Source organism: Pecten maximus, chromosome 6 (genome assembly GCF_902652985.1).
Source record: "Pecten maximus chromosome 6, xPecMax1.1, whole genome shotgun sequence".
NCBI lineage: Eukaryota > Metazoa > Mollusca > Bivalvia > Pectinida > Pectinidae > Pecten > Pecten maximus.
Window position 1 is genome coordinate 5,692,726 of NC_047020.1, and position 27,084 is coordinate 5,719,809.

The window sequence follows — 27,084 nt, forward strand, 5'->3', positions numbered from 1 at the left end:
AAGGTTTCTACTACTGATCATCAGTATATCCAAAACTGATGTTCCAGCATGTTAACAGTATTTATGACACATGAAAACAGATTATACATAATCAGATGAGTTTTTCCTCCTTCATTGTCATATGGTAAGTTTTAACCTTAGTAAAATATTTATGAATTAAATAATTGCAAACAAACACTCTATATATGTGACAGTCACATTTTGATATTGATATATTGGAATGAAAAAAATATCCCCAGACCAAATAATCATAATGATATTCTACAAATGATGTTTGTGTGTTGAGAATTCCACTATATGATCTATCTATAAATCTAGTTTGGTTAAGATGGAACTAGATAAAAGTACATATTGCTTGTTAAAATATTGTAATATATATAGATATGGATTGATATCAGCAGACTGATCAGGCGAGATGATTTCACTAAAGGTTAAAATGGCTGATTGTGATACATCTTTATAAGATAATTACCGGTATATGAATCAGATCACTTGATTATTTTATATACAATTACTTTGACTTCCAGGTTTTGAGGACTAAAAAACACTTTGACTGTTAATATCACACTGCTTATTATCACATTTTCTTTTAAGAAATGATAAGTGATATTAAAGGGGTTACATCGAGGCTTTTTTTACAGGTAAAGACAATATTACTATCAGATAGGTAGTACAGTGACATACTTCATCTGAGCTGCGGTGGAGCGTGCCTGTGAAGCCTCATCCTGAACCTGTGTCAGTCGAATGGCCTGCTCTCGCACTTGTTCTTCATAACTTCGGAGGTCTTCCTTTATGGTTGAAATCCGCAGTACAAATTCCCTCTTCTCAACATCCACCTGATAAGTAATAAATTTTACGTCAGTATTCCATAACATTAACCTTTATACATTTATCCATCAACTCAGAATGCAGTGGTACAGATCTATATTGGCTAGGAAAATCAGTCAGACTCCCAACTACAAAGAAAATTGTGAACCCCCTCTCCAGACCATTAATGTAGTAATTATATAAGACCACTTCACATAAGTACAATTATTGTTATTATATTGGGTCTTTTTATCAGAATAACAAACTTTATAGAACATATAACAAGGAAATATCCAAGCATATTTTTTTCTTAAAAAGATTTTATTAAAGTATCAAGTCTCAAGGCAAGTCACTATAGATAATGAACAGTTGAAACTTTAGATCTGATATTTCTTTCTTTCATTCTCGCCAGATTTCCTGTTTTAGGCAGGGAAAGATCAATCTTTCTTTCAGAACATTCAAATTTTTATCTTCTTGCATTGGCTATTGAAATAAATTTTCATATCATAGAATTTTACCAGCAATATCCACAACATTATATTATTATCTTTGGCCACATTTTGAATTAAATGTTCTTTCAGTGATGAAATATTTCCTGTTGAACAGAATGACATACAGCTCACATTTGATTCCTGTCAGTAAAAATTACAACTGAGAATCAGTAGAGTGGCATAAATAAGATCTCAAAGTGAAAAAGGATTATATATAATGTTTACAAAAGTTTACCCTTAGGTGAAGATATTTCTGTCAATGTTACATACAAAATAGAAATAATCAAATCTCAGCAGGAAACACTCACGGTGGAAATGGTGGACTCAAGGTCCTCAATCCTCTGTTCCAACTTGGCTCGATCTGACAGTGATGTCTCTGTGGCGATCTGAAACAAATTAGTTGTAAATGAGATGATAAACAGAAAAAATGAACCACCTCAACATAAACAATAATTTTCCTGTTTTCAGCATATTGAGAGTGAACAAAGACTTGACCTAACAAAACCATAGAGAAAAAACTATTTGTATGAAACCATAGCCTGTACTAAAACCATGAAAGACATGATTCTCTTCCATTCAGCCCTCTGGGTGTTCGGTTTCATTAGCATTTGTCACTAAACAAGGTGCGCAAGATTTACCGTCCAGCCTTCAGGCTTTTATCACAGAGAATCCCTCTCAACCATCACATGGGGATGCTAGGATGAGGGGGAGATTTTGCATGATCATTTTCTCTACCAGGGATTGCCCAGTCTGAATTACAGTTATGATACAGCTGACAGATTGAAGAAAAGAAAGACCATTTCACAAATATCATAAAACAATTGATCATAAATCATTTAGGTTGCTCTGATGTCACTTGGCCTTGGTAGGGGAAATCTTACAGTTATAACTGAAATAAGCCTGTCTTTTAGTTGAGAATTTATGCTTATTTTCTGACTAACATGTGCTATATGATGAATAGGATCTTACACTCTTGTCAACACAACATGCAATTAATTAAACTCATTAAAAAATTAAACATGTCACTCACTTAAATACTCACTAAATAATAAATTTACTAAACTCATTAAATAATGTAACAAGCCTTAGCTAAATACTCACAAAATGTTGAATTATCAGACTTGTTTTAATAAATTCCATATTACACTGATGCTCAGGTAAGATGCTCTATACATAAGAATTTCAGATGAATGATTGAAAACACAGATCAAAACCTACTCCCGTGTAGGTTGAGAGGTTGACAACTATATCTTACTGTGGGGAGCCTCCATACCCGACCTCTTACCTTCAGTCTCTCTCTCAGACTGTCTCTTTCTGTTGACATGCGTCGAAGGTCAGAGAGTGCATCATCACGTTCACATTCCACACGTCGTAGAACTGCCTGTGCTGCCAGTGATGTCTTCGGAGATTTTGGGGATCGCACCATTTCTCTCCGCACTCTGTGGAGCTCATCTTTAGACTGCAAATACAGCAAGGCCTGACTGTTAAATCTTTGTAATTTCTCAATTGTTTCTTCGTCATTTCACCATTAGCCAATTGTTTCAAAATCTAATAAACAGAGCGAATTTATTAAAACAGAATGACACTGACCTCTTCATACATAGTGTTGAGCTTGTCTCGTTCAGCGGTCAGCACCTTTACATTGGCCTGGATCTACAAAACAATAGATACAGGTATATTAGGGTCAACACAAAGTGAATAACAACTTTTACATCAGAGTGAACTAACCTTTATGTAATACTATCCACCTTAAATATACCTGAAAAATGTCTAAATCTGTAAGATTTTAAAAAGTCTGTAATTTTGACTGAAATGTAATGTAGATAATGTCCGTTACCTTGTCCCCACAATGCTCATGCTGTGCTTTCTCTGATTAAATTTCTATTTATGGAAATTTCTTAAATTGTTTTCCATTTTGAACAAACTCTTACCTCTGCCATGTGGCGTTCAAATTTATCTAATAATGCCCGCATCTCATCTCTTTCCCTTATCAACTTGGAAACCTCTGGATCCTCTGACACACCCTGTAATAATAACGAGGAAAGTCATTGGTCAGTTTACAGAATAAGTAACAAGGCATGTCATTGGTCATTTTACAGAATAAATAACAAGATATATAATTGGTCATTTTACAGAATAAATAACATTTCAAGGAACGCCATTGGTCAGTTCATACAATAATTAACAAGGAATGTCATTGGTCAGTTTATAGAATAAGTATCAAGGAATATGTCTTTCATCAGTTTATAGACTGAATATTTTAAGTAATGAGAAATGTCCTTGGTCAGCTGATCTAATACCTTACAGAGAATACCATTGGTCAGCTGATCTAATACCTTACAGAGAATACCATTGGCCAGTTTATCTAATAACTTACAGAGAATACCATTGGTCAGTTTATCTAATACCTTACAGAGAATACCATTGGTCAGCTGATCTAATACCTTACAGAGAATACCATTGGTCAGCTGATCTAATACCTTACAGAGAATACCATTGGTCAGTTTATCTAATACCTTACAGAGAATACCATTGGTCAGTTTATCTAATAACTTACAGAGAATACCATTGGTCAGCTGATCTAATACCTTACAGAGAATACCATTGGTCAGCTGATCTAATACCTTACAGAGAATACCATTGGCCAGTTTATCTAATACCTTACAGAGAATACCATTTGTCAGTTTATCTAATACCTTACAGAGAATACCATTGGTCAGTTTATCTAATAACTTACAGAGAATACCATTGGTCAGCTGATCTAATACCTTACAGAGAATACCATTGGTCAGCTGATCTAATACCTTACAGAGAATACCATTGGTCAGTTTATCTAATAACTTACAGAGAATACCATTGGTCAGTTTATAGAAGTAACAAGGAATGCAGTAGGACAATTTACAGCTACCCAGTATTTTCAGCAAACTGAGATATTATTCCATTAACTTTCGAGGTGAGATAAAATTCAGGGAATGTTGACAGTCAGTAGAAACAATGTATTTAGGGAACCTAATAGGCTAGATCCTACATTATATAGTGAGGCAGTAGGTCTGAGGGCTGTGACTTACCTTTGTGGGGGTGGCTCTGGCAGAAGAGGAGGACTTCTTTAGTGCCTTGAGGACCTCATACTCTTTCTTGTAATAGTCCTTTTCCTCCTCTAGCACCCGCAGGATCGTCTCATACTGAACCAGTGTCTGCAATAACCAAAATGGAGTAGAGAAACTTTTTTGGTTTTCTATTTTCGAAACTCACCCAATAATATATTTTCTAAATCTGTTGAATTTTACAATTCCTTACATTATGCATAGTTCTGCACGCATCAAGTTTACCCTTTTTTTTTTAAAACTATTACAATTTGAGATAAGAAAATGTACAGCCCGGATTTTACCTTTTTGTCAGACTTGGAGGAGGCAACCTCTCTAACAGGACTGGCAGAACGTGACGATGTGCGAGAGTGGGACGGGCTACGTCCTCGTGAAGGAATCTCGCCTCGTAACATTTTCTGAAGAGCGTCTGACTGATCACGGTAGTAGTTTCTCTCCTCCTCAAGACTGCGAATAAATGCGTCCAGTTTACTTGGCGTTTTAGTCTTCTTGCCTCCAACACTGGGACCATTCTTTCTCTTGAGTTTCTCGATTTCAAGTACCAGTTCTTTCTCTGTAGGTCAGTAGAAGATACAATAATGTAGATTGCACTTCTACACAATAGCACAAAAACATAAACTACCTTGGCTAGAAGTGGAATGTCACTAAACTGATGGAAGTGGAATGTCACTAAACTGATGGAAGTGGAATGTCACTAAACTGATGGAAGTGGAATGTCACTAATTTGATGGAAGTGGAATGTCACTAAACTGATGGAAGTGGAATGTCACTAAACTGATGGAAGTGGAATGTCACTAAACTGATGGATCTGGAATGTCACTAAACTGATGGAAGTGGAATGTCACTAAACGAATAGAAGTGGAATGTCACTAAACTGATGGAAGTGGAATGTCACTAAACGAATAGAAGTGGAATGTCACTAAACTGATGGAAGTGGAATGTCACTTAACGAATAGAAGTGGAATGTCACTAAACTGATGGATCTGGAATGTCACTAAACTGATGGAAGTGGAATGTCACTAATCTGATGGAAGTGGAATGTCACTAAACTGATGGAAGTGGAATGTCACTAAACTGATGGAAGTGGAATGTCACTAAACTGATGGAAGTGGAATGTCACTAAACGAATAGAAGTGGAATGTCACTAAACTGATGGATCTGGAATGTCACTAAACTGATGGATCTGGAATGTCACTAAACTGATGGAAGTGGAATGTCACTAAACTGATGGAAGTGGAATGTCACTAAACTGATGGATCTGGAATGTCACTAAACTGATGGATCTGGAATGTCACTAAACTGATGGAAGTGGAATGTCACTAAACTGGTGGATCTGGAATGTCACTAAACTGATGGATCTGGAATGTCACTAAACTGATGGAAGTGGAATGTCACTAAACTGATGGAAGTGGAATGTCACTAAACTGATGGATCTGGAATGTCACTAAACTGATGGATCTGGAATGTCACTAAACTGATGGAAGTGGAATGTCACTAAACTGATGGAAGTGGAATGTCACTAAACTGGTGGATCTGGAATGTCACTAAACTGATGGATCTGGAATGTCACTAAACTGATGGAAGTGGAATGTCACTAAACTGATGGAAGTGGAATGTCACTAAACTGATGGAAGTGGAATGTCACTAATCTGATGGATCTGGAATGTCACTAATCTGATGGAAGTGGAATGTCACTAAACTGATAGAACTGGAATGTCACTAAACTTCTTTATCTTATTATATGCTGTGTTTCAACATATTACAGAGCTTCCCTAATCATCATCAAGATTGTACTACGTGTCATACTTTAATATTTGACAATAAACACACAGATAGCATCTTCCTACCTGGCCCTGACCTACTCACACGTTGGAGTATGTACATACCATTGGACATAAGTTTGTTGACACGATGGCTAAGGCGCTTCTTGTCCTCTGAGACACGATCCAGCAATTCCTCTAGACGAAGTAGATCACCATTTTTTATGGAAAGTTGTGCCTTGGATTCATTGTAGTCCTTGATAATTCGTTGGTTCTCCTGTAAACCAATCATCATTGTTACCAGTATTCATATAGGAATTTCATAAAACAACAATTTTGTCTAAAATGGTGTGTGATTCAAAACCCTTCAATACATGTTATGTCATAGCCTTCTTTTCTTGAATCAGTATTCATTCTGATCAAACCTCTACCTATGACCATGGCTATCAGATTTGTAATACACATTTTGACCAATGACTATGGAAATCTAACCAGATTGACAAAAGAACCATCTAAAACAATGTTATTTTAATGTGTAATAACTCACAGCTTTTAACTGAGCCAAGTTAAGGTCCAGGTCTTCTAGTTCATGTCTTGACTTCTCTAGTTCATCCTGAAAATACACACAATGTACCCAACATTTAATATCACTTACTGTGTAAATCTAGATATAAACAGCACTGACATTCATAGAACAAAAAAAATAACTTTAAATTAAGTTAAGATTAAGTTTAAATATTTGTATTAATGAAGGTCTCTGTGATAACAGAGAGAAGTACAAAGGTTTTACCTGACTTGAACGGCAAAAAAAACATTGTCCTTTGGTTTAATTGTAAGAGAATCAAGAACAGTTTGAACGTAGCTTGGTTAAAACCTTCATCTGACAAATGATCTTCCCTTAATCCTTTATCTACGAAAAGATATTACCTTAATCTGGACAGAAATTGGATGCAAAATATTCTGTAAACATTTGGGTTTAACAGGTAGAAAGCTATTTGTGCTGACTCTATATACCATACTAATTACCTGTTTAGTGATATTGTAATTGCATCTTCCATAAGGTTAATATTATTACTCGTTTAGTGAGAATGTAATTGTGTCCTTCGTAAGGTTTATATTATTACTCATTTAGTGAGAATGTAATTGCATCCTTCATAAGGTTAATATTATTACTCATTTAGTGAGAATGTAATTGTGTCCTTCGTAAGGTTTATATTATTACTCCTTTAGTGTGACTGTTATTGTATCCTTCGTAAGGTTTATATTATAATTGTACTTGCTCGGAAGTTTTGTGAAGATAAGAGATGAATATGGTGCCATTAGAATTTTAACACTTTGATTGACCAAAATTGTATTCTCTACTTTGAAAATTGATCCTGTCTACATTCAGGATTCATTAGCTCAAGTTTAACCACTATAAACACGTAACACCCAATCTTACCTTTGCCTCGCCCATTTCCCGGTCTGCTGTTTTTACAACATCTTCTTTGTCGACCTGGAGACGTTTAGCCATCAAATCAACGTCCTTCAGATCATACTCTAACTCTCGATTACGAGATTCCAGTTCACGATTCTTCAGTTGCAGTTTAGAAAGTTGTGATTCACAGTCGTCACGTTCGTTGTTGCTGTCATGTAACTTTCTCTCCATCTCTCGTGTCTTCTGCTGGAGGAAGTCAATCTGACAATAGAAATGGACATGATCATATCAGGTTAACTATGATATACTTGGCCTGAAAGACAATATATGTATGGTAGATGACAGGCTACCTGTATAAGTACAATAGGATGTGGAAATATTATGAGTATATGTATATTTGTGAGAGATCTGGCGTTATTAATGTATATAACTTTATATATGGGGTCTTACCTGTCTTCATGTAAAGTTTAGACTTGTTATCTTATAGAAGTGAAATTATTACGTATACATTGGAGTGAGAGTTATTACCTAGACATGTTTATTATGTACGTTATTGTATACTGTGTATGTGGGATTTTCTAATTGTGAATTGTTACCTTACAGACGGTATAGAAGAGACATTATTACCTGTATGTTGAGATGAGATATCATCCTCTCGTTGGCGCGGTTCCTGGCCTCCAGGGCCACCACGTCTGAGGGTCGGCCGCCGTCTAACATTTTGGTAAGGCGTTCTATCTCATCATCACGACCTTCAACCTATAAAGACACAAAACAGGCACTGAAACAATATGTTCCTCAACAAACCGCTGTATTAAATAACAAATTAACCAATTAACATTTTGTCACACATTAATTGTATCATTCAGATGTCAGAGGGTCTGAAATACATTCATCAAGGTCAATGTTGACCCTTACTTAGAAATTGTGTGTCACCTGTCAGCTTCCCATACAAGTGAGCTTATAACCAGAAAGAGAGTTCTAGGAATGACTAGATGTACTAGTGTGTTCAAAGGGTGATAACCCACTACCTACAATGCAATTTTGTGAGAATCACCTACACTGACAAATTTACGTGTGGGTTATATGTTAAACCTACTTATAAAAGTTGGAGATTTATGTATTGTTTGGCAACCATCAATATTGTCCCAGCTGGTCATTCACAGCTAACAAAATAATCCTGATAATCCAGTATGCCAATGACTAATATTCAAATTAATGATACAACCATCTAAATACAACTAACTATATTTTCATGCATCTACTACTAATCATATACACAATGCATAATTGTCATAACGAAATAAATAGCTGCTCATGTATTTTTACAGTTATTCATAACACAGATACACAAAAAAGACATCTTTAGATGTAGTGGTTGTATTGCCTGCAAAATACATGAAGAAATATTTACATGAAGACAATAGAATGTTTTCATAGAGTAAGTACAGACTTCTGCTTCATCGTCAATACACATAATAAAACCTCTATAAAATCTCAACTCCAATATCACACACGTAATATTTGCCCATCAGAACATCATGATGATACCATAAATATTGTCTCAGTGACATGTACCTCTCGATACCCAACAAGCAGATTTTATATAGAACCAACAATGACCTATTGACATACAATGGAGACGGTCAGCTGTACATACTTTAAACACTCCTCTGGCCTTTTCGGTAGTAATTAAGCAGTGAATGGACACGCAAGCCAGTTAAATAGGTAAAATTATACAAACAGCTCTCTGTAGTGTATTTGTGTCATAATATTTAAAGGTACACCACTTTTATGTAAAACGATAGCTTTAAAAAGTTATTATGTTATAAAATATGTTGTTCTTTTTCTTGTATTAACTGTGGTAACAATCTGACAGTCATAGGGTTGCAAAATGACACACCTGTGTGACTGATACTGTATTAAATAATTTCCTGTCTACCCTAAAACTACGATATGTACCCTTCCCCAATCTGTGTGGGAGAGCCTATTGTGGTTATAAGGGAAACAATCAAATGTGAAAATCTATCCTAATATCACAGTGTACATGTTTAACAAAATATATTCATTTTGAACAATAACAATGACTGATGTTTATACATGTATATTGATTTTTCACTAACTGGAACTTCATGCCTATATATATATTGCATCGGTTCTACATGAAGCCCGCCTCCGATTTTTTTCAGCCTCAGTAGTCATATTGTGAAGTCTGACTGATAAAATATGTATAAGCCGCAATCATTCTGACAACAAAATAAAGGGGACAATGGACTAGTGCACAGTGAGCCTTCTGTAGGAAAACAACACTGGGTTATAGTCAGTCAGGTGGAAAACCAGTGTTAAATACCAGGGTACCCCCCACACATGTAAAACATGGGTATCCTATAGTATAATAATGTATGAAATGTTATAATTAGTCAATCATTAGGTATAATGTTCAATTGACTTCTTTTATCTTATCATTAATCAACACATCATAATCTATCTATACATTAACAGTGTGTTAGATGAATATGACGCCATACACATTCCTGACACTCTGACTTCATCAAGTATATCAACCCTGTGAACTACTAGTTGATCTGACAAATAATAGCAGCATCATGAAGACAATATCAAAGTAAGGAACTCAAATTCAAAACCTGTCAACTTATTTTTTTTCCTCAATGAATTTTCCACACCTATAAAATGCTTTTTTTACCCTGCATCCTTAAGAAATTTCCCCGGTGCACTCCATGGAGATAGCCTTGGTTCACTAGAGGCAATAATCAGTGTATATATGGTATACAGAGTAGGGAAAGGCCCAGAGCCCTGGACAAGTCTGGACAAGGCGGAACATGCCTTCCCACACACCCAGTACAGTCCCTGGAGCTTTAAAACTCAGCTGATTGAGCGGCAGTTTTATCATGCACCCAACATACCTACATTATACCTATAGGGCTGAGTCTTTAAAGGGACTTGATCAAGCACCATTTTTATCAAATCTCTATTCATTGTGGAGAACTTTAATAAATTAACGAGGCAGCTAGTGTATGTCACACTGGCAATGGAATTTGGTGGCAGGTCTAACATCTCGCCAATCAACAGGTAAAGAGATTAGGACAGAAGTAAACGTGTACACACTAACCAATCCTCACGTGGTATTGGTCAACTGAACCTGTCGGCTAACCTGTCGAAATCTACTTAGAGCTTTAAATAAGCAAAAAAAAAAAAAAAAAAAACAATATTCTATATCTGTATGGGATGATATAGAAGAAATTAATTTTTTTTTTTTACAGCAGAATAAGACTGACATCAACCTCCCTCACCATGCAAGGTATTGTATATATATTGTATATTGCTAATTTTTGTTATATACTTGCCTTATTTTAAACACTAAATATGAGATCCCTATATGGTTTATCCCACCGACCCCAGGCCTCATGCTATGTCTCTAATGATATAAGTATAACATGATGTTTGATTCTACTTGGGTCATTAAACTCGTTTTACATCAATTACAAATCAAGGTCACAATGGTGATGAATCAAGAGTCTAATAATGAAGGAACATGCAATTGAAGTACAGAGAAAACCACATAGTCTGTTGGAGGATCCCCATACCATTTCGTGTCCTATTGGAGGAATGGAACCATTGATCAATAGTGAAACAGTATTAAGGACATTTTTGTACTCTCCACTCCACCACCTGACCACCACCTGACCACCAACTCAGGAATAGACAGCCAGGGTCATATGAGGATAAAAGAAGTCAAGGAGACACCAACAGCCAGGGTCATATGAGGACAGGTGTCATGGAGACATTAACAGCCAGGGTCATGTGAGGAGTGGTGTCAAGGAGACACCAACAGCCAGGGTCATATGAGGACAGGTGTCATGGAGACATCAACAGCCAGGGTCATGTGAGGAGTGGTGTCAAGGAGACACCAACAGCCAGGGTCAAATGAGGACAGGTGTCATGGAGACATCAACAGCCAGGGTCATGTGAGGAGTGGTGTCAAGGAGACACCAACAGCCAGGGTCATATGAGGACAGGTGTCATGGAGACATCAACAGCCAGGGTCATGTGAGGAGGGGTGTCAAGGAGACACAAACAGCCAGGGTCATATGAGGATATAAGTCAAGGAGACACAAACACCCAGGGTCATGAGAGGAGTGGTGTCAAGGAGGCCCAACACCCAGGGTCATGTGAGGAGTGGTGTCAAGGAGACACAACACCCAGGGTCATGTGAGGAGGGGTGTCAAGGAGACACAACACCCAGGGTCATGTGAGGAGGGGTGTCAAGGAGACACCAACACCCATAGTCGTTTGAGGAGTGGTGTCAAGGAGACACCAACACCCAGAGTCATGTACATGTGAGGAGTGGTGTCAAGGAGACACAACACCCAGGGTCATGTGAGGAGGCATGTCAAGGAGACACAACACCCAGGATCATGTGAGGAGGGGTGTCAAGGAGACACAACACCCAGGGTCATGATAGGAGTGGTGTCAAGGAGACACAACACCCAGGGTCATGTGAGGAGGGGTGTCAAGGAGACATCAACAGAAGAAAATAAAGCACACCATTAAGTGTGGGCAAGATAAGCTGAAGTAAGAAAAGCAATGATTTTCAGTTTTTTTTTTTTTTTGAAATCCTACAAAAATCTTTATTGATAATTTGTGAAATTCAGAGGTCATTTTAATTTTCATGATATGTCAGTGTCAGTCGAAATCACTGACAATCAAATCATCCTGGCTTTCTATGTTAATGGCATATTGTGGTTATACTGTCTCAAATCCTTTTATATTGACCAATCAAATGCCATGATACATCCCAGGTTATTTTACCTGAAGGAAGAATAACATGAAAGTGGTCTGTACATGTAAAGTAATACACATGATTACCTATAACAAATCATTAAAAACCCTACACCTGATTTAGTACCAAGTAACACTGACACCAACAGGATATGTCGAGATGTAAGACTCAGTCTACTGTATCTCTGTACACATCACAAACTCATCAATATTCCAAGGCATAACAGGAATCTTTAAGTTCTTTTTAATTTTGTCTAAACTAGGATGTTATATATATGTCAACAACCATTCTTTAATCCTCTAATTGTTTTTCTTCAATTCTTTATAGATATTTATAGATCTAATATAGATTTTAAGATGACACATACATACTGCCCAAGTTTACAAAATTGACCCTCACAGGAATAACGCTTATTTCAAACAACACTGACAAAGCTACACTTCCCCTTATTGTGGACACTTTACCACTACACTGACACAGCTACACTTCCCCTTATTGTGGACTCTTTACCACTACACTGACACAGCTACACTTCCCCTTATTGTGACACTTTACCACTACACTGACACAGCTACACTTCCCCTTATTGTGGACACTTTACCACTACACTGACACAGCTACACTTCCCCTTATTGTGACACTTTACCACTACACTGACACAGCTACACTTCCCCTTATTGTGGACACTTTACCACTACACTGACACAGCTACACTTCCCCTTATTGTGGACACTTTACCACTACACTGACACAGCTACACTTCCCCTTATTGTGGACACTCTACCACTACACTGACACAGCTACACTTCCCCTTATTGTGGACACTTTACCACTACACTGACACAGCTACACTTCCCCTTATTGTGGACAGTTTACCACTACACTGACACAGCTACACTTCCCCTTATTGTGGACACTTTACCACTACACTGACATAGCTACACTTCCCCTTATTGTGGACACTTTACCACTACACTGACACAGCTACACTTCCCCTTATTGTGGACACTTTACCACTACACTGACACAGCTACACTTCCCCTTATTGTGGACACTTTACCACTACACTGACACAGCTACACTTCCCCTTATTGTGGACACTTTACCACTACACTGACACAGCTACACTTCCCCTTATTGTGGACACTTTACCACTACACTGACACAGCTACACTTCCCCTTATTGTGGACACTTTACCACTACACTGACACAGCTACACTTCCCCTTATTGTGGACACTCTACCACTACACTGACACAGCTACACTTCCCCTTATTGTGGACACTTTACCACTACACTGACACAGCTACACTTCCCCTTATTGTGGACACTTTACCACTACACTGACACAGCTACACTTCCCCTTATTGTGGACACTTTACCACTACACTGACACAGCTACACTTCCCCTTATTGTGGACACTTTACCACTACACTGACACAGCTACACTTCCCCTTATTGTGACACTTTACCACTACACTGACACAGCTACACTTCCCCTTATTGTGGACACTTTAATTTACCACTACACTGACATAACTACACTTCCCCTTATTGTGGACACTTTACCACTACACTGACACAGCTACACTTCCCCTTATTGTGGACGCTTTACCACTACACTGACACAGCTACACTTCCCCTTATTGTGGACTCTTTACCACTACACTGACACAGCTACACTTCCCCTTATTGTGGACACTTTACCACTACACTGACACAGCTACACTTCCCCTCATTGTGGATTCTACCACTACATTATAGAGTAAATATATCATTGAAATTTAACTGGTATAGAAGTTGAGGTTGAGAGGACAGGTAGGATTGGAACAGTCATTGTTCAATCATTCAATATTTTATGTTACTGACTACAATAGCAGGATTGTATTCTGTATATTGCACATTTACTCATGACTAAACTATAAACACTGCACCTAACAATGGACAGTTGATTCCCAGACCAGAACTATGTCTGAAGCAGCGTCACCAGTACATACTAAACCTAGACTTAGGTGATCTCTCACAGTTATACTGGAACTCTGACATGCTTTATCAATAATCCTAGTTTAAAACACCTTCAGTTTATGGCTATCCTGTTGAAAAAATAAATTCTTAGGAGTAGAAGATATTTGCGCTGATGACATGTGCGACAAATATTTAAACTCTAAGTCATAAAAATGACTTACCCAGGAGAAATGAAAACTTCAGCCGATCCTGTTATTGGGGTCATTATTTTATTATTTAAATTTATGTCCACTGTAAGGGAAACAAGAGATCTACTGTTGTATTTGTCATGACTGTGTAATGACAGTTTTATTACAGAAATAAGGCGTGTTATACTAAACTGCTACACTTTCAATTGTGTCAGAAGTAATAATATTGCCAAAGGTCCAGTCTTTCTCAAATACCAAAGCTTATCTCTTCTTTGAATATCAATATTTTCATAATGAAATGAAAGTTTTAAAACCTGAAATTTATTATAAAATATATGTACATATATCTGCATGGCCTTTGTGTTTCACCAAACACTCAGCTTTATGACTGATGCCTTAGCTTGTATATACTTATATCATGAAAAGGACATTGATAAATTGTGATAACTTGTATCTCATCTTTTGTGTAGTAATCATGCAATAAAATTAATTTAAATTCAATAAAAAGAACAACTCCATCATGTCAAAAAGCATCATTATTTGATAACACTGATAAAAGTTTCATTAGGTGACATATTTAGTGCTGTATATCTGGTGGTTTCATTGTATCTACCCTGGTTTCATCTTTGAGAATAAGACAATACTTTGACCTGAAGTTCATGGCAGGTGTACATACCATAAATGAAGCAAAAGATGCTCACCCTCCCAAAACCCCTTGCCTTCTTATTCTTGTTCTGTTTCTTACCTTAATATATATAGGTGACATTATTCCATGTTTTAGGTGTGTACTGTATTCTAGTTTTACATTATTCCATGTTTTAGGTGTGTACTGTATTCTAGTTTTACATTATTCCATGTTTTAGGTGTGTACTGTATTCTAGTTTTACATTATTCCATGTTTTAGGTGTGTACTGTATTCTAGTTTTACATTATTCCATGTTTTAGGTGTGTACTGTATTCTAGTTTTACATTATTCCATGTTTTAGGTGTGTACTGTATTCTAGTTTTACATTATTCCATGTTTTAGGTGTGTACTGTATTCTAGTTTTACTATTATTCCATGTTTTTGGTGTGTACTGTATTCTAGTTTTACATTATTCCATGTTTTGGTGTGTACTGTATTCTAGTTTTACATTATTCCATGTTTTAGGTGTGTACTGTATTCTAGTTTTACATTATTCCATGTTTTTGGTGTGTACTGTATTCTAGTTTTACATTATTCCATGTTTTTGGTGTGTACTGTATTCTAGTTTTACATTATTCCATGTTTTAGGTGTGTACTGTATTCTAGTTTTACATTATTCCATGTTTTAGGTGTGTACTGTATTCTAGTTTTACATTATTCCATGTTTTAGGTGTGTACTGTATTCTAGTTTTACATTATTCCATGTTTTAGGTGTGTACTGTATTCTAGTTTTACATTATTCCATGTTTTTGGTGTGTACTATATTCTAGTTTTACATTATTCCATGTTTTAGGTGTGTACTGTATTCTAGTTTTACATTATTCCATGTTTTGGTGTGTACTGTATTCTAGTTTTACATTATTCCATGTTTTAGGTGTGTACTGTATTCTAGTTTTACATTATTCCATGTTTTTGGTGTGTACTGTATTCTAGTTTTACATTATTCCATGTTTTAGGTGTGTACTGTATTCTAGTTTTACATTATTCCATGTTTTAGGTGTGTACTGTATTCTAGTTTTACATTATTCCATGTTTTAGGTGTGTACTGTATTCTAGTTTTACATTATTCCATGTTTTAGGTGTGTACTGTATTCTAGTTTTACATTATTCCATGTTTTAGGTGTGTACTGTATTCTAGTTTTACATTATTCCATGTTTTTGGTGTGTACTGTATTCTAGTTTTACATTATTCCATGTTTTAGGTGTGTACTGTATTCTAGTTTTACATTATTCCATGTTTTTGGTGTGTACTGTATTCTAGTTTTACATTATTCCATGTTTTAGGTGTGTACTGTATTCTAGTTTTACATTATTCCATGTTTTGGTGTGTACTGTATTCTAGTTTTACATTATTCCATGTTTTTGGTGTGTACTGTATTCTAGTTTTACATTATTCCATGTTTTTGGTGTGTACTGTATTCTAGTTTTACATTATTCCATGTTTTTGGTGTGTACTGTATTCTAGTTTTACATTATTCCATGTTTTAGGTGTGTACTTTATTCTAGTTTTACATTATTCCATGTTTTAGGTGTGTACTGTATTCTAGTTTTACATTATTCCATGTTTTAGGTGTGTACTGTATTCTAGTTTTACATTATTCCATGTTTTAGGTGTGTACTGTATTCTAGTTTTACATTATTCCATGTTTTAGGTGTGTACTGTATTCTAGTTTTACATTATTCCATGTTTTTGGTGTGTACTGTATTCTAGTTTTACATTATTCCATGTTTTTGGTGTGTACTGTATTCTAGTTTTACATTATTCCATGTTTTAGGTGTGTACTGTATTCTAGTTTTACATTATTCCATGTTTTAGGTGTGTACTGTATTCTAGTTTTACATTATTCCATGTTTTTGGTGTGTACTGTATTCTAGTTTTACATTATTCCATGTTTTAGGTGTGTACTGTATTCTAGTTTTACATTATTCCATGTTTTGGTGTGTACTGTATTCTAGTTTTACATTATTCCATGTTTTAGGTGTGTACTGTATTCTAGTTTTACATTATTCCATGTTTTTGGTGTGTACTGTATTCTAGTTTTACATTATTCCATGTTTTAGGTGTGTACTGTATTCTAGTTTTACATTATTCCATGTTTTAGGTGTGTACTGTATTCTAGTTTTACATTATTCCATGTTTTTGGTGTGTACTGTATTCTAGTTTTACATTATTCCATGTTTTAGGTGTGTACTGTATTCTAGTTTTACATTATTCCATGTTTTAGGTGTGTACTGTATTCTAGTTTTACATTATTCCATGTTTTGGTGTGTACTGTATTCTAGTTTTACATTATTCCATGTTTTTGGTGTGTACTGTATTCTAGTTTTACATTATTCCATGTTTTTTGGTGTGTACTGTATTCTAGTTTTACATTATTCCATGTTTTAGGTGTGTACTGTATTCTAGTTTTACATTATTCCATGTTTTAGGTGTGTACTGTATTCTAGTTTTACATTATTCCATGTTTTTGGTGTGTACTGTATTCTAGTTTTACATTATTCCATGTTTTAGGTGTGTACTGTATTCTAGTTTTACATTATTCCATGTTTTAGGTGTGTACTGTATTCTAGTTTTACATTATTCCATGTTTTGGTGTGTACTGTATTCTAGTTTTACATTATTCCATGTTTTTGGTGTGTACTGTATTCTAGTTTTACATTATTCCATGTTTTAGGTGTGTACTGTATTCTAGTTTTACATTATTCCATGTTTTAGGTGTGTACTGTATTCTAGTTTTACATTATTCCATGTTTTAGGTGTGTACTGTATTCTAGTTTTACATTATTCCATGTTTTAGGTGTGTACTGTATTCTAGTTTTACATTATTCCATGTTTTGGTGTGTACTGTATTCTAGTTTTACATTATTCCATGTTTTAGGTGTGTACTGTATTCTAGTTTTACATTATTCCATGTTTTTGGTGTGTACTGTATTCTAGTTTTACATTATTCCATGTTTTTGGTGTGTACTGTATTCTAGTTTTACATTATTCCATGTTTTTTGGTGTGTACTGTATTCTAGTTTTACATTATTCCATGTTTTAGGTGTGTACTGTATTCTAGTTTTACATTATTCCATGTTTTTGGTGTGTACTGTATTCTAGTTTTACATTATTCCATGTTTTAGGTGTGTACTGTATTCTAGTTTTACATTATTCCATGTTTTAGGTGTGTACTTTATTCTAGTTTTACATTATTCCATGTTTTAGGTGTGTACTGTATTCTAGTTTTACATTATTCCATGTTTTAGGTGTGTACTGTATTCTAGTTTTACATTATTCCATGTTTTAGGTGTGTACTGTATTCTAGTTTTACATTATTCCATGTTTTAGGTGTGTACTGTATTCTAGTTTTACATTATTCCATGTTTTAGGTGTGTACTGTATTCTAGTTTTACATTATTCCATGTTTTAGGTGTGTACTGTATTCTAGTTTTACATTATTCCATGTTTTAGGTGTGTACTGTATTCTAGTTTTACATTATTCCATGTTTTAGGTGTGTACTGTATTCTAGTTTTACATTATTCCATGTTTTAGGTGTGTACTGTATTCTAGTTTTACATTATTCCATGTTTTAGGTGTGTACTGTATTCTAGTTTTACATTATTCCATGTTTTAGGTGTGTACTGTATTCTAGTTTTACATTATTCCATGTTTTAGGTGTGTACTGTATTCTAGTTTTACATTATTCCATGTTTTAGGTGTGTACTGTATTCTAGTTTTACATTATTCCATGTTTTTGGTGTGTACTATATTCTAGTTTTACATTATTCCATGTTTTAGGTGTGTACTGTATTCTAGTTTTACATTATTCCATGTTTTAGGTGTGTACTGTATTCTAGTTTTACATTATTCCATGTTTTAGGTGTGTACTGTATTCTAGTTTTACATTATTCCATGTTTTAGGTGTGTACTGTATTCTAGTTTTACATTATTCCATGTTTTAGGTGTGTACTGTATTCTAGTTTTACATTATTCCATGTTTTAGGTGTGTACTGTATTCTAGTTTTACATTATTCCATGTTTTAGGTGTGTACTGTATTCTAGTTTTACATTATTCCATGTTTTAGGTGTGTACTTTATTCTAGTTTTACATTATTCCATGTTTTAGGTGTGTACTGTATTCTAGTTTTACATTATTCCATGTTTTAGGTGTGTACTGTATTCTAGTTTTACATTATTCCATGTTTTTGGTGTGTACTGTATTCTAGTTTTACATTATTCCATGTTTTTGGTGTGTACTGTATTCTAGTTTTACATTATTCCATGTTTTAGGTGTGTACTGTATTCTAGTTTTACATTATTCCATGTTTTTGGTGTGTACTGTATTCTAGTTTTACATTATTCCATGTTTTGGTGTGTACTGTATTCTAGTTTTACATTATTCCATGTTTTAGGTGTGTACTGTATTCTAGTTTTACATTATTCCATGTTTTTGGTGTGTACTGTATTCTAGTTTTACATTATTCCATGTTTTAGGTGTGTACTTTATTCTAGTTTTACATTATTCCATGTTTTAGGTGTGTACTGTATTCTAGTTTTACATTATTCCATGTTTTAGGTGTGTACTGTATTCTAGTTTTACATTATTCCATGTTTTAGGTGTGTACTGTATTCTAGTTTTACATTATTCCATGTTTTTGGTGTGTACTGTATTCTAGTTTTACATTATTCCATGTTTTAGGTGTGTACTGTATTCTAGTTTTACATTATTCCATGTTTTAGGTGTGTACTGTATTCTAGTTTTACATTATTCCATGTTTTTGGTGTGTACTATATTCTAGTTTTACATTATTCCATGTTTTAGGTGTGTACTGTATTCTAGTTTTACATTATTCCATGTTTTAGGTGTGTACTGTATTCTAGTTTTACATTATTCCATGTTTTAGGTGTGTACTGTATTCTAGTTTTACATTATTCCATGTTTTAGGTGTGTACTGTATTCTAGTTTTACATTATTCCATGTTTTAGGTGTGTACTGTATTCTAGTTTTACATTATTCCATGTTTTAGGTGTGTACTGTATTCTAGTTTTACATTATTCCATGTTTTAGGTGTGTACTGTATTCTAGTTTTACATTATTCCATGTTTTTGGTGTACTATATTCTAGTTTTACATTATTCCATGTTTTAGGTGTGTACTGTATTCTAGTTTTACATTATTCCATGTTTTAGGTGTGTACTTTATTCTAGTTTTACATTATTCCATGTTTTTGGTGTGTACTGTATTCTAGTTTTACATTATTCCATGTTTTAGGTGTGTACTGTATTCTAGTTTTACATTATTCCATGTTTTAGGTGTGTACTGTATTCTAGTTTTACATTATTCCATGTTTTAGGTGTGTACTGTATTCTAGTTTTACATTATTCCATGTTTTAGGTGTGTACTGTATTCTAGTTTTACATTATTCCATGTTTTAGGTGTGTACTGTATTCTAGTTTTACATTATTCCATGTTTTAGGTGTGTACTGTATTCTAGTTTTACATTATTCCATGTTTTAGGTGTGTACTGTATTCTAGTTTTACATTATTCCATGTTTTTGGTGTGTACTGTATTCTAGTTTTACATTATTCCATGTTTTAGGTGTGTACTGTATTCTAGTTTTACATTATTCCATGTTTTTGGTGTGTACTGTATTCTAGTTTTACATTATTCCATGTTTTAGGTGTGTACTGTATTCTAGTTTTACATTATTCCATGTTTTTGGTGTGTACTGTATTCTAGTTTTACATTATTCCATGTTTTGGTGTGTACTGTATTCTAGTTTTACATTATTCCATGTTTTAGGTGTGTACTGTATTCTAGTTTTACATTATTCCATGTTTTAGGTGTGTACTGTATTCTAGTTTTACATTATTCCATGTTTTAGGTGTGTACTGTATTCTAGTTTTACATTATTCCATGTTTTAGGTGTGTACTGTATTCTAGTTTTACATTATTCCATGTTTTAGGTGTGTACTTTATTCTAGTTTTACATTATTCCATGTTTTAGGTGTGTACTGTATTCTAGTTTTACATTATTCCATGTTTTAGGTGTGTACTGTATTCTAGTTTTACATTATTCCATGTTTTAGGTGTGTACTGTATTCTAGTTTTACATTATTCCATGTTTTTGGTGTGTACTGTATTCTAGTTTTACATTATTCCATGTTTTAGGTGTGTACTGTATTCTAGTTTTACATTATTCCATGTTTTTGGTGTGTACTGTATTCTAGTTTTACATTATTCCATGTTTTTGGTGTGTACTGTATTCTAGTTTTACATTATTCCATGTTTTTGGTGTGTACTGTATTCTAGTTTTACATTATTCCATGTTTTTGGTGTGTACTGTATTCTAGTTTTACATTATTCCATGTTTTAGGTGTGTACTGTATTCTAGTTTTACATTATTCCATGTTTTAGGTGTGTACTGTATTCTAGTTTTACATTATTCCATGTTTTTGGTGTGTACTGTATTCTAGTTTTACATTATTCCATGTTTTGGTGTGTACTGTATTCTAGTTTTACATTATTCCATGTTTTAGGTGTGTACTGTATTCTAGTTTTACATTATTCCATGTTTTTGGTGTGTACTGTATTCTAGTTTTACATTATTCCATGTTTTAGGTGTGTACTGTATTCTAGTTTTACATTATTCCATGTTTTAGGTGTGTACTGTATTCTAGTTTTACATTATTCCATGTTTTGGTGTGTACTGTATTCTAGTTTTACATTATTCCATGTTTTTGGTGTGTACTGTATTCTAGTTTTACATTATTCCATGTTTTAGGTGTGTACTGTATTCTAGTTTTACATTATTCCATGTTTTAGGTGTGTACTGTATTCTAGTTTTACATTATTCCATGTTTTAGGTGTGTACTGTATTCTAGTTTTACATTATTCCATGTTTTAGGTGTGTACTGTATTCTAGTTTTACATTATTCCATGTTTTAGGTGTGTACTGTATTCTAGTTTTACATTATTCCATGTTTTAGGTGTGTACTGTATTCTAGTTTTACATTATTCCATGTTTTTGGTGTGTACTGTATTCTAGTTTTACATTATTCCATGTTTTTGGTGTGTACTGTATTCTAGTTTTACATTATTCCATGTTTTAGGTGTGTACTGTATTCTAGTTTTACATTATTCCATGTTTTTGGTGTGTACTGTATTCTAGTTTTACATTATTCCATGTTTTTGGTGTGTACTGTATTCTAGTTTTACATTATTCCATGTTTTTGGTGTGTACTGTATTCTAGTTTTACATTATTCCATGTTTTAGGTGTGTACTGTATTCTAGTTTTACATTATTCCATGTTTTAGGTGTGTACTGTATTCTAGTTTTACATTATTCCATGTTTTAGGTGTGTACTTTATTCTAGTTTTACATTATTCCATGTTTTAGGTGTGTACTGTATTCTAGTTTTACATTATTCCATGTTTTAGGTGTGTACTGTATTCTAGTTTTACATTATTCCATGTTTTAGGTGTGTACTGTATTCTAGTTTTACATTATTCCATGTTTTAGGTGTGTACTGTATTCTAGTTTTACATTATTCCATGTTTTAGGTGTGTACTGTATTCTAGTTTTACATTATTCCATGTTTTGGTGTGTACTGTATTCTAGTTTTACATTATTCCATGTTTTAGGTGTGTACTGTATTCTAGTTTTACATTATTCCATGTTTTAGGTGTGTACTGTATTCTAGTTTTACATTATTCCATGTTTTAGGTGTGTACTGTATTCTAGTTTTACATTATTCCATGTTTTAGGTGTGTACTGTATTCTAGTTTTACATTATTCCATGTTTTAGGTGTGTACTGTATTCTAGTTTTACATTATTCCATGTTTTTGGTGTGTACTGTATTCTAGTTTTACATTATTCCATGTTTTAGGTGTGTACTGTATTCTAGTTTTACATTATTCCATGTTTTAGGTGTGTACTGTATTCTAGTTTTACATTATTCCATGTTTTTGGTGTGTACTTTATTCTAGTTTTACATTATTCCATGTTTTAGGTGTGTACTGTATTCTAGTTTTACATTATTCCATGTTTTAGGTGTGTACTGTATTCTAGTTTTACATTATTCCATGTTTTAGGTGTGTACTGTATTCTAGTTTTACATTATTCCATGTTTTAGGTGTGTACTGTATTCTAGTTTTACATTATTCCATGTTTTAGGTGTGTACTGTATTCTAGTTTTACATTATTCCATGTTTTTGGTGTGTACTGTATTCTAGTTTTACATTATTCCATGTTTTTGGTGTGTACTGTATTCTAGTTTTACATTATTCCATGTTTTTGGTGTGTACTGTATTCTAGTTTTACATTATTCCATGTTTTAGGTGTGTACTGTATTCTAGTTTTACATTATTCCATGTTTTTGGTGTGTACTGTATTCTAGTTTTACATTATTCCATGTTTTTGGTGTGTACTGTATTCTAGTTTTACATTATTCCATGTTTTAGGTGTGTACTGTATTCTAGTTTTACATTATTCCATGTTTTAGGTGTGTACTTTATTCTAGTTTTACATTATTCCATGTTTTAGGTGTGTACTGTATTCTAGTTTTACATTATTCCATGTTTTAGGTGTGTACTGTATTCTAGTTTTACATTATTCCATGTTTTAGGTGTGTACTGTATTCTAGTTTTACATTATTCCATGTTTTAGGTGTGTACTGTATTCTAGTTTTACATTATTCCATGTTTTGGTGTGTACTGTATTCTAGTTTTACATTATTCCATGTTTTAGGTGTGTACTGTATTCTAGTTTTACATTATTCCATGTTTTGGTGTGTACTGTATTCTAGTTTTACATTATTCCATGTTTTAGGTGTGTACTGTATTCTAGTTTTACATTATTCCATGTTTTAGGTGTGTACTGTATTCTAGTTTTACATTATTCCATGTTTTAGGTGTGTACTGTATTCTAGTTTTACATTATTCCATGTTTTAGGTGTGTACTGTATTCTAGTTTTACATTATTCCATGTTTTAGGTGTGTACTGTATTCTAGTTTTACATTATTCCATGTTTTAGGTGTGTACTGTATTCTAGTTTTACATTATTCCATGTTTTAGGTGTGTACTGTATTCTAGTTTTACATTATTCCATGTTTTTGGTGTGTACTGTATTCTAGTTTTACATTATTCCATGTTTTAGGTGTGTACTGTATTCTAGTTTTACATTATTCCATGTTTTAGGTGTGTACTGTATTCTAGTTTTACATTATTCCATGTTTTTGGTGTGTACTATATTCTAGTTTTACATTATTCCATGTTTTAGGTGTGTACTGTATTCTAGTTTTACATTATTCCATGTTTTAGGTGTGTACTGTATTCTAGTTTTACATTATTCCATGTTTTAGGTGTGTACTGTATTCTAGTTTTACATTATTCCATGTTTTAGGTGTGTACTGTATTCTAGTTTTACATTATTCCATGTTTTAGGTGTGTACTGTATTCTAGTTTTACATTATTCCATGTTTTAGGTGTGTACTGTATTCTAGTTTTACATTATTCCATGTTTTAGGTGTGTACTGTATTCTAGTTTTACATTATTCCATGTTTTAGGTGTGTACTGTATTCTAGTTTTACATTATTCCATGTTTTAGGTGTGTACTGTATTCTAGTTTTACATTATTCCATGTTTTAGGTGTGTACTGTATTCTAGTTTTACATTATTCCATGTTTTAGGTGTGTACTGTATTCTAGTTTTACATTATTCCATGTTTTGGTGTGTACTGTATTCTAGTTTTACATTATTCCATGTTTTTAGGTGTGTACTGTATTCTAGTTTTACATTATTCCATGTTTTTGGTGTGTACTGTATTCTAGTTTTACATTATTCCATGTTTTTGGTGTGTACTGTATTCTAGTTTTACATTATTCCATGTTTTAGGTGTGTACTGTATTCTAGTTTTACATTATTCCATGTTTTAGGTGTGTACTGTATTCTAGTTTTACATTATTCCATGTTTTAGGTGTGTACTGTATTCTAGTTTTACATTATTCCATGTTTTAGGTGTGTACTGTATTCTAGTTTTACATTATTCCATGTTTTAGGTGTGTACTGTATTCTAGTTTTACATTATTCCATGTTTTAGGTGTGTACTGTATTCTAGTTTTACATTATTCCATGTTTTAGGTGTGTACTGTATTCTAGTTTTACATTATTCCATGTTTTAGGTGTGTACTGTATTCTAGTTTTACATTATTCCATGTTTTAGGTGTGTACTGTATTCTAGTTTTACATTATTCCATGTTTTAGGTGTGTACTGTATTCTAGTTTTACATTATTCCATGTTTTTGGTGTGTACTGTATTCTAGTTTTACATTATTCCATGTTTTGGTGTGTACTGTATTCTAGTTTTACATTATTCCATGTTTTTGGTGTGTACTGTATTCTAGTTTTACATTATTCCATGTTTTTGGTGTGTACTGTATTCTAGTTTTACATTATTCCATGTTTTAGGTGTGTACTGTATTCTAGTTTTACATTATTCCATGTTTTGGTGTGTACTGTATTCTAGTTTTACATTATTCCATGTTTTTGGTGTGTACTGTATTCTAGTTTTACATTATTCCATGTTTTAGGTGTGTACTGTATTCTAGTTTTACATTATTCCATGTTTTTGGTGTGTACTGTATTCTAGTTTTACATTATTCCATGTTTTAGGTGTGTACTGTATTCTAGTTTTACATTATTCCATGTTTTAGGTGTGTACTGTATTCTAGTTTTACATTATTCCATGTTTTAGGTGTGTACTGTATTCTAGTTTTACATTATTCCATGTTTTTGGTGTGTACTGTATTCTAGTTTTACATTATTCCATGTTTTGGTGTGTACTGTATTCTAGTTTTACATTATTCCATGTTTTAGGTGTGTACTGTATTCTAGTTTTACATTATTCCATGTTTTGGTGTGTACTGTATTCTAGTTTTACATTATTCCATGTTTTGGTGTGTACTGTATTCTAGTTTTACATTATTCCATGTTTTAGGTGTGTACTGTATTCTAGTTTTACATTATTCCATGTTTTAGGTGTGTACTGTATTCTAGTTTTACATTATTCCATGTTTTTGGTGTGTACTGTATTCTAGTTTTACATTATTCCATGTTTTAGGTGTGTACTGTATTCTAGTTTTACATTATTCCATGTTTTAGGTGTGTACTGTATTCTAGTTTTACATTATTCCATGTTTTAGGTGTGTACTGTATTCTAGTTTTACATTATTCCATGTTTTAGGTGTGTACTGTATTCTAGTTTTACATTATTCCATGTTTTAGGTGTGTACTGTATTCTAGTTTTACATTATTCCATGTTTTTGGTGTGTACTATATTCTAGTTTTACATTATTCCATGTTTTAGGTGTGTACTGTATTCTAGTTTTACATTATTCCATGTTTTAGGTGTGTACTGTATTCTAGTTTTACATTATTCCATGTTTTAGGTGTGTACTGTATTCTAGTTTTACATTATTCCATGTTTTAGGTGTGTACTGTATTCTAGTTTTACTTTATTCCATGTTTTAGGTGTGTACTGTATTCTAGTTTTACATTATTCCATGTTTTAGGTGTGTACTGTATTCTAGTTTTACATTATTCCATGTTTTAGGTGTGTACTGTATTCTAGTTTTACATTATTCCATGTTTTAGGTGTGTACTGTATTCTAGTTTTACATTATTCCATGTTTTTTGGTGTGTACTGTATTCTAGTTTTACATTATTCCATGTTTTAGGTGTGTACTGTATTCTAGTTTTACATTATTCCATGTTTTAGGTGTGTACTGTATTCTAGTTTTACATTATTCCATGTTTTTGGTGTGTACTGTATTCTAGTTTTACATTATTCCATGTTTTAGGTGTGTACTGTATTCTAGTTTT

General features: G+C 33.6%; 1 protein-coding gene across 3 annotated transcripts in view; it reads right to left on the reverse strand.

Annotated features, from left to right (window-relative positions):
- LOC117328813 (centrosomal protein of 135 kDa-like) overlaps positions 1 to 27,084 on the reverse strand; it is a 52,342-nt gene that overhangs the window by 6,264 nt on the left and 18,994 nt on the right. For 2 of the 3 annotated variants that reach the window (XM_033886374.1, XM_033886375.1), the window contains 11 exons: positions 8,207 to 8,335; positions 7,604 to 7,840; positions 6,710 to 6,775; positions 6,289 to 6,439; positions 4,687 to 4,955; positions 4,367 to 4,492; positions 3,230 to 3,322; positions 2,889 to 2,951; positions 2,584 to 2,757; positions 1,607 to 1,684; positions 685 to 836 (listed from right to left, as the gene is read on the reverse strand). In XM_033886374.1, the coding sequence (XP_033742265.1) occupies positions 685 to 836; positions 1,607 to 1,684; positions 2,584 to 2,757; positions 2,889 to 2,951; positions 3,230 to 3,322; positions 4,367 to 4,492; positions 4,687 to 4,955; positions 6,289 to 6,439; positions 6,710 to 6,775; positions 7,604 to 7,840; positions 8,207 to 8,335 (1,538 nt within the window). Of the gene's footprint in view, positions 1 to 684; positions 837 to 1,606; positions 1,685 to 2,583; positions 2,758 to 2,888; positions 2,952 to 3,229; positions 3,323 to 4,366; positions 4,493 to 4,686; positions 4,956 to 6,288; positions 6,440 to 6,709; positions 6,776 to 7,603; positions 7,841 to 8,206; positions 8,336 to 10,280; positions 10,348 to 27,084 lie in introns of those variants that run through there. The other variant, XM_033886376.1, reaches the window with a different exon arrangement.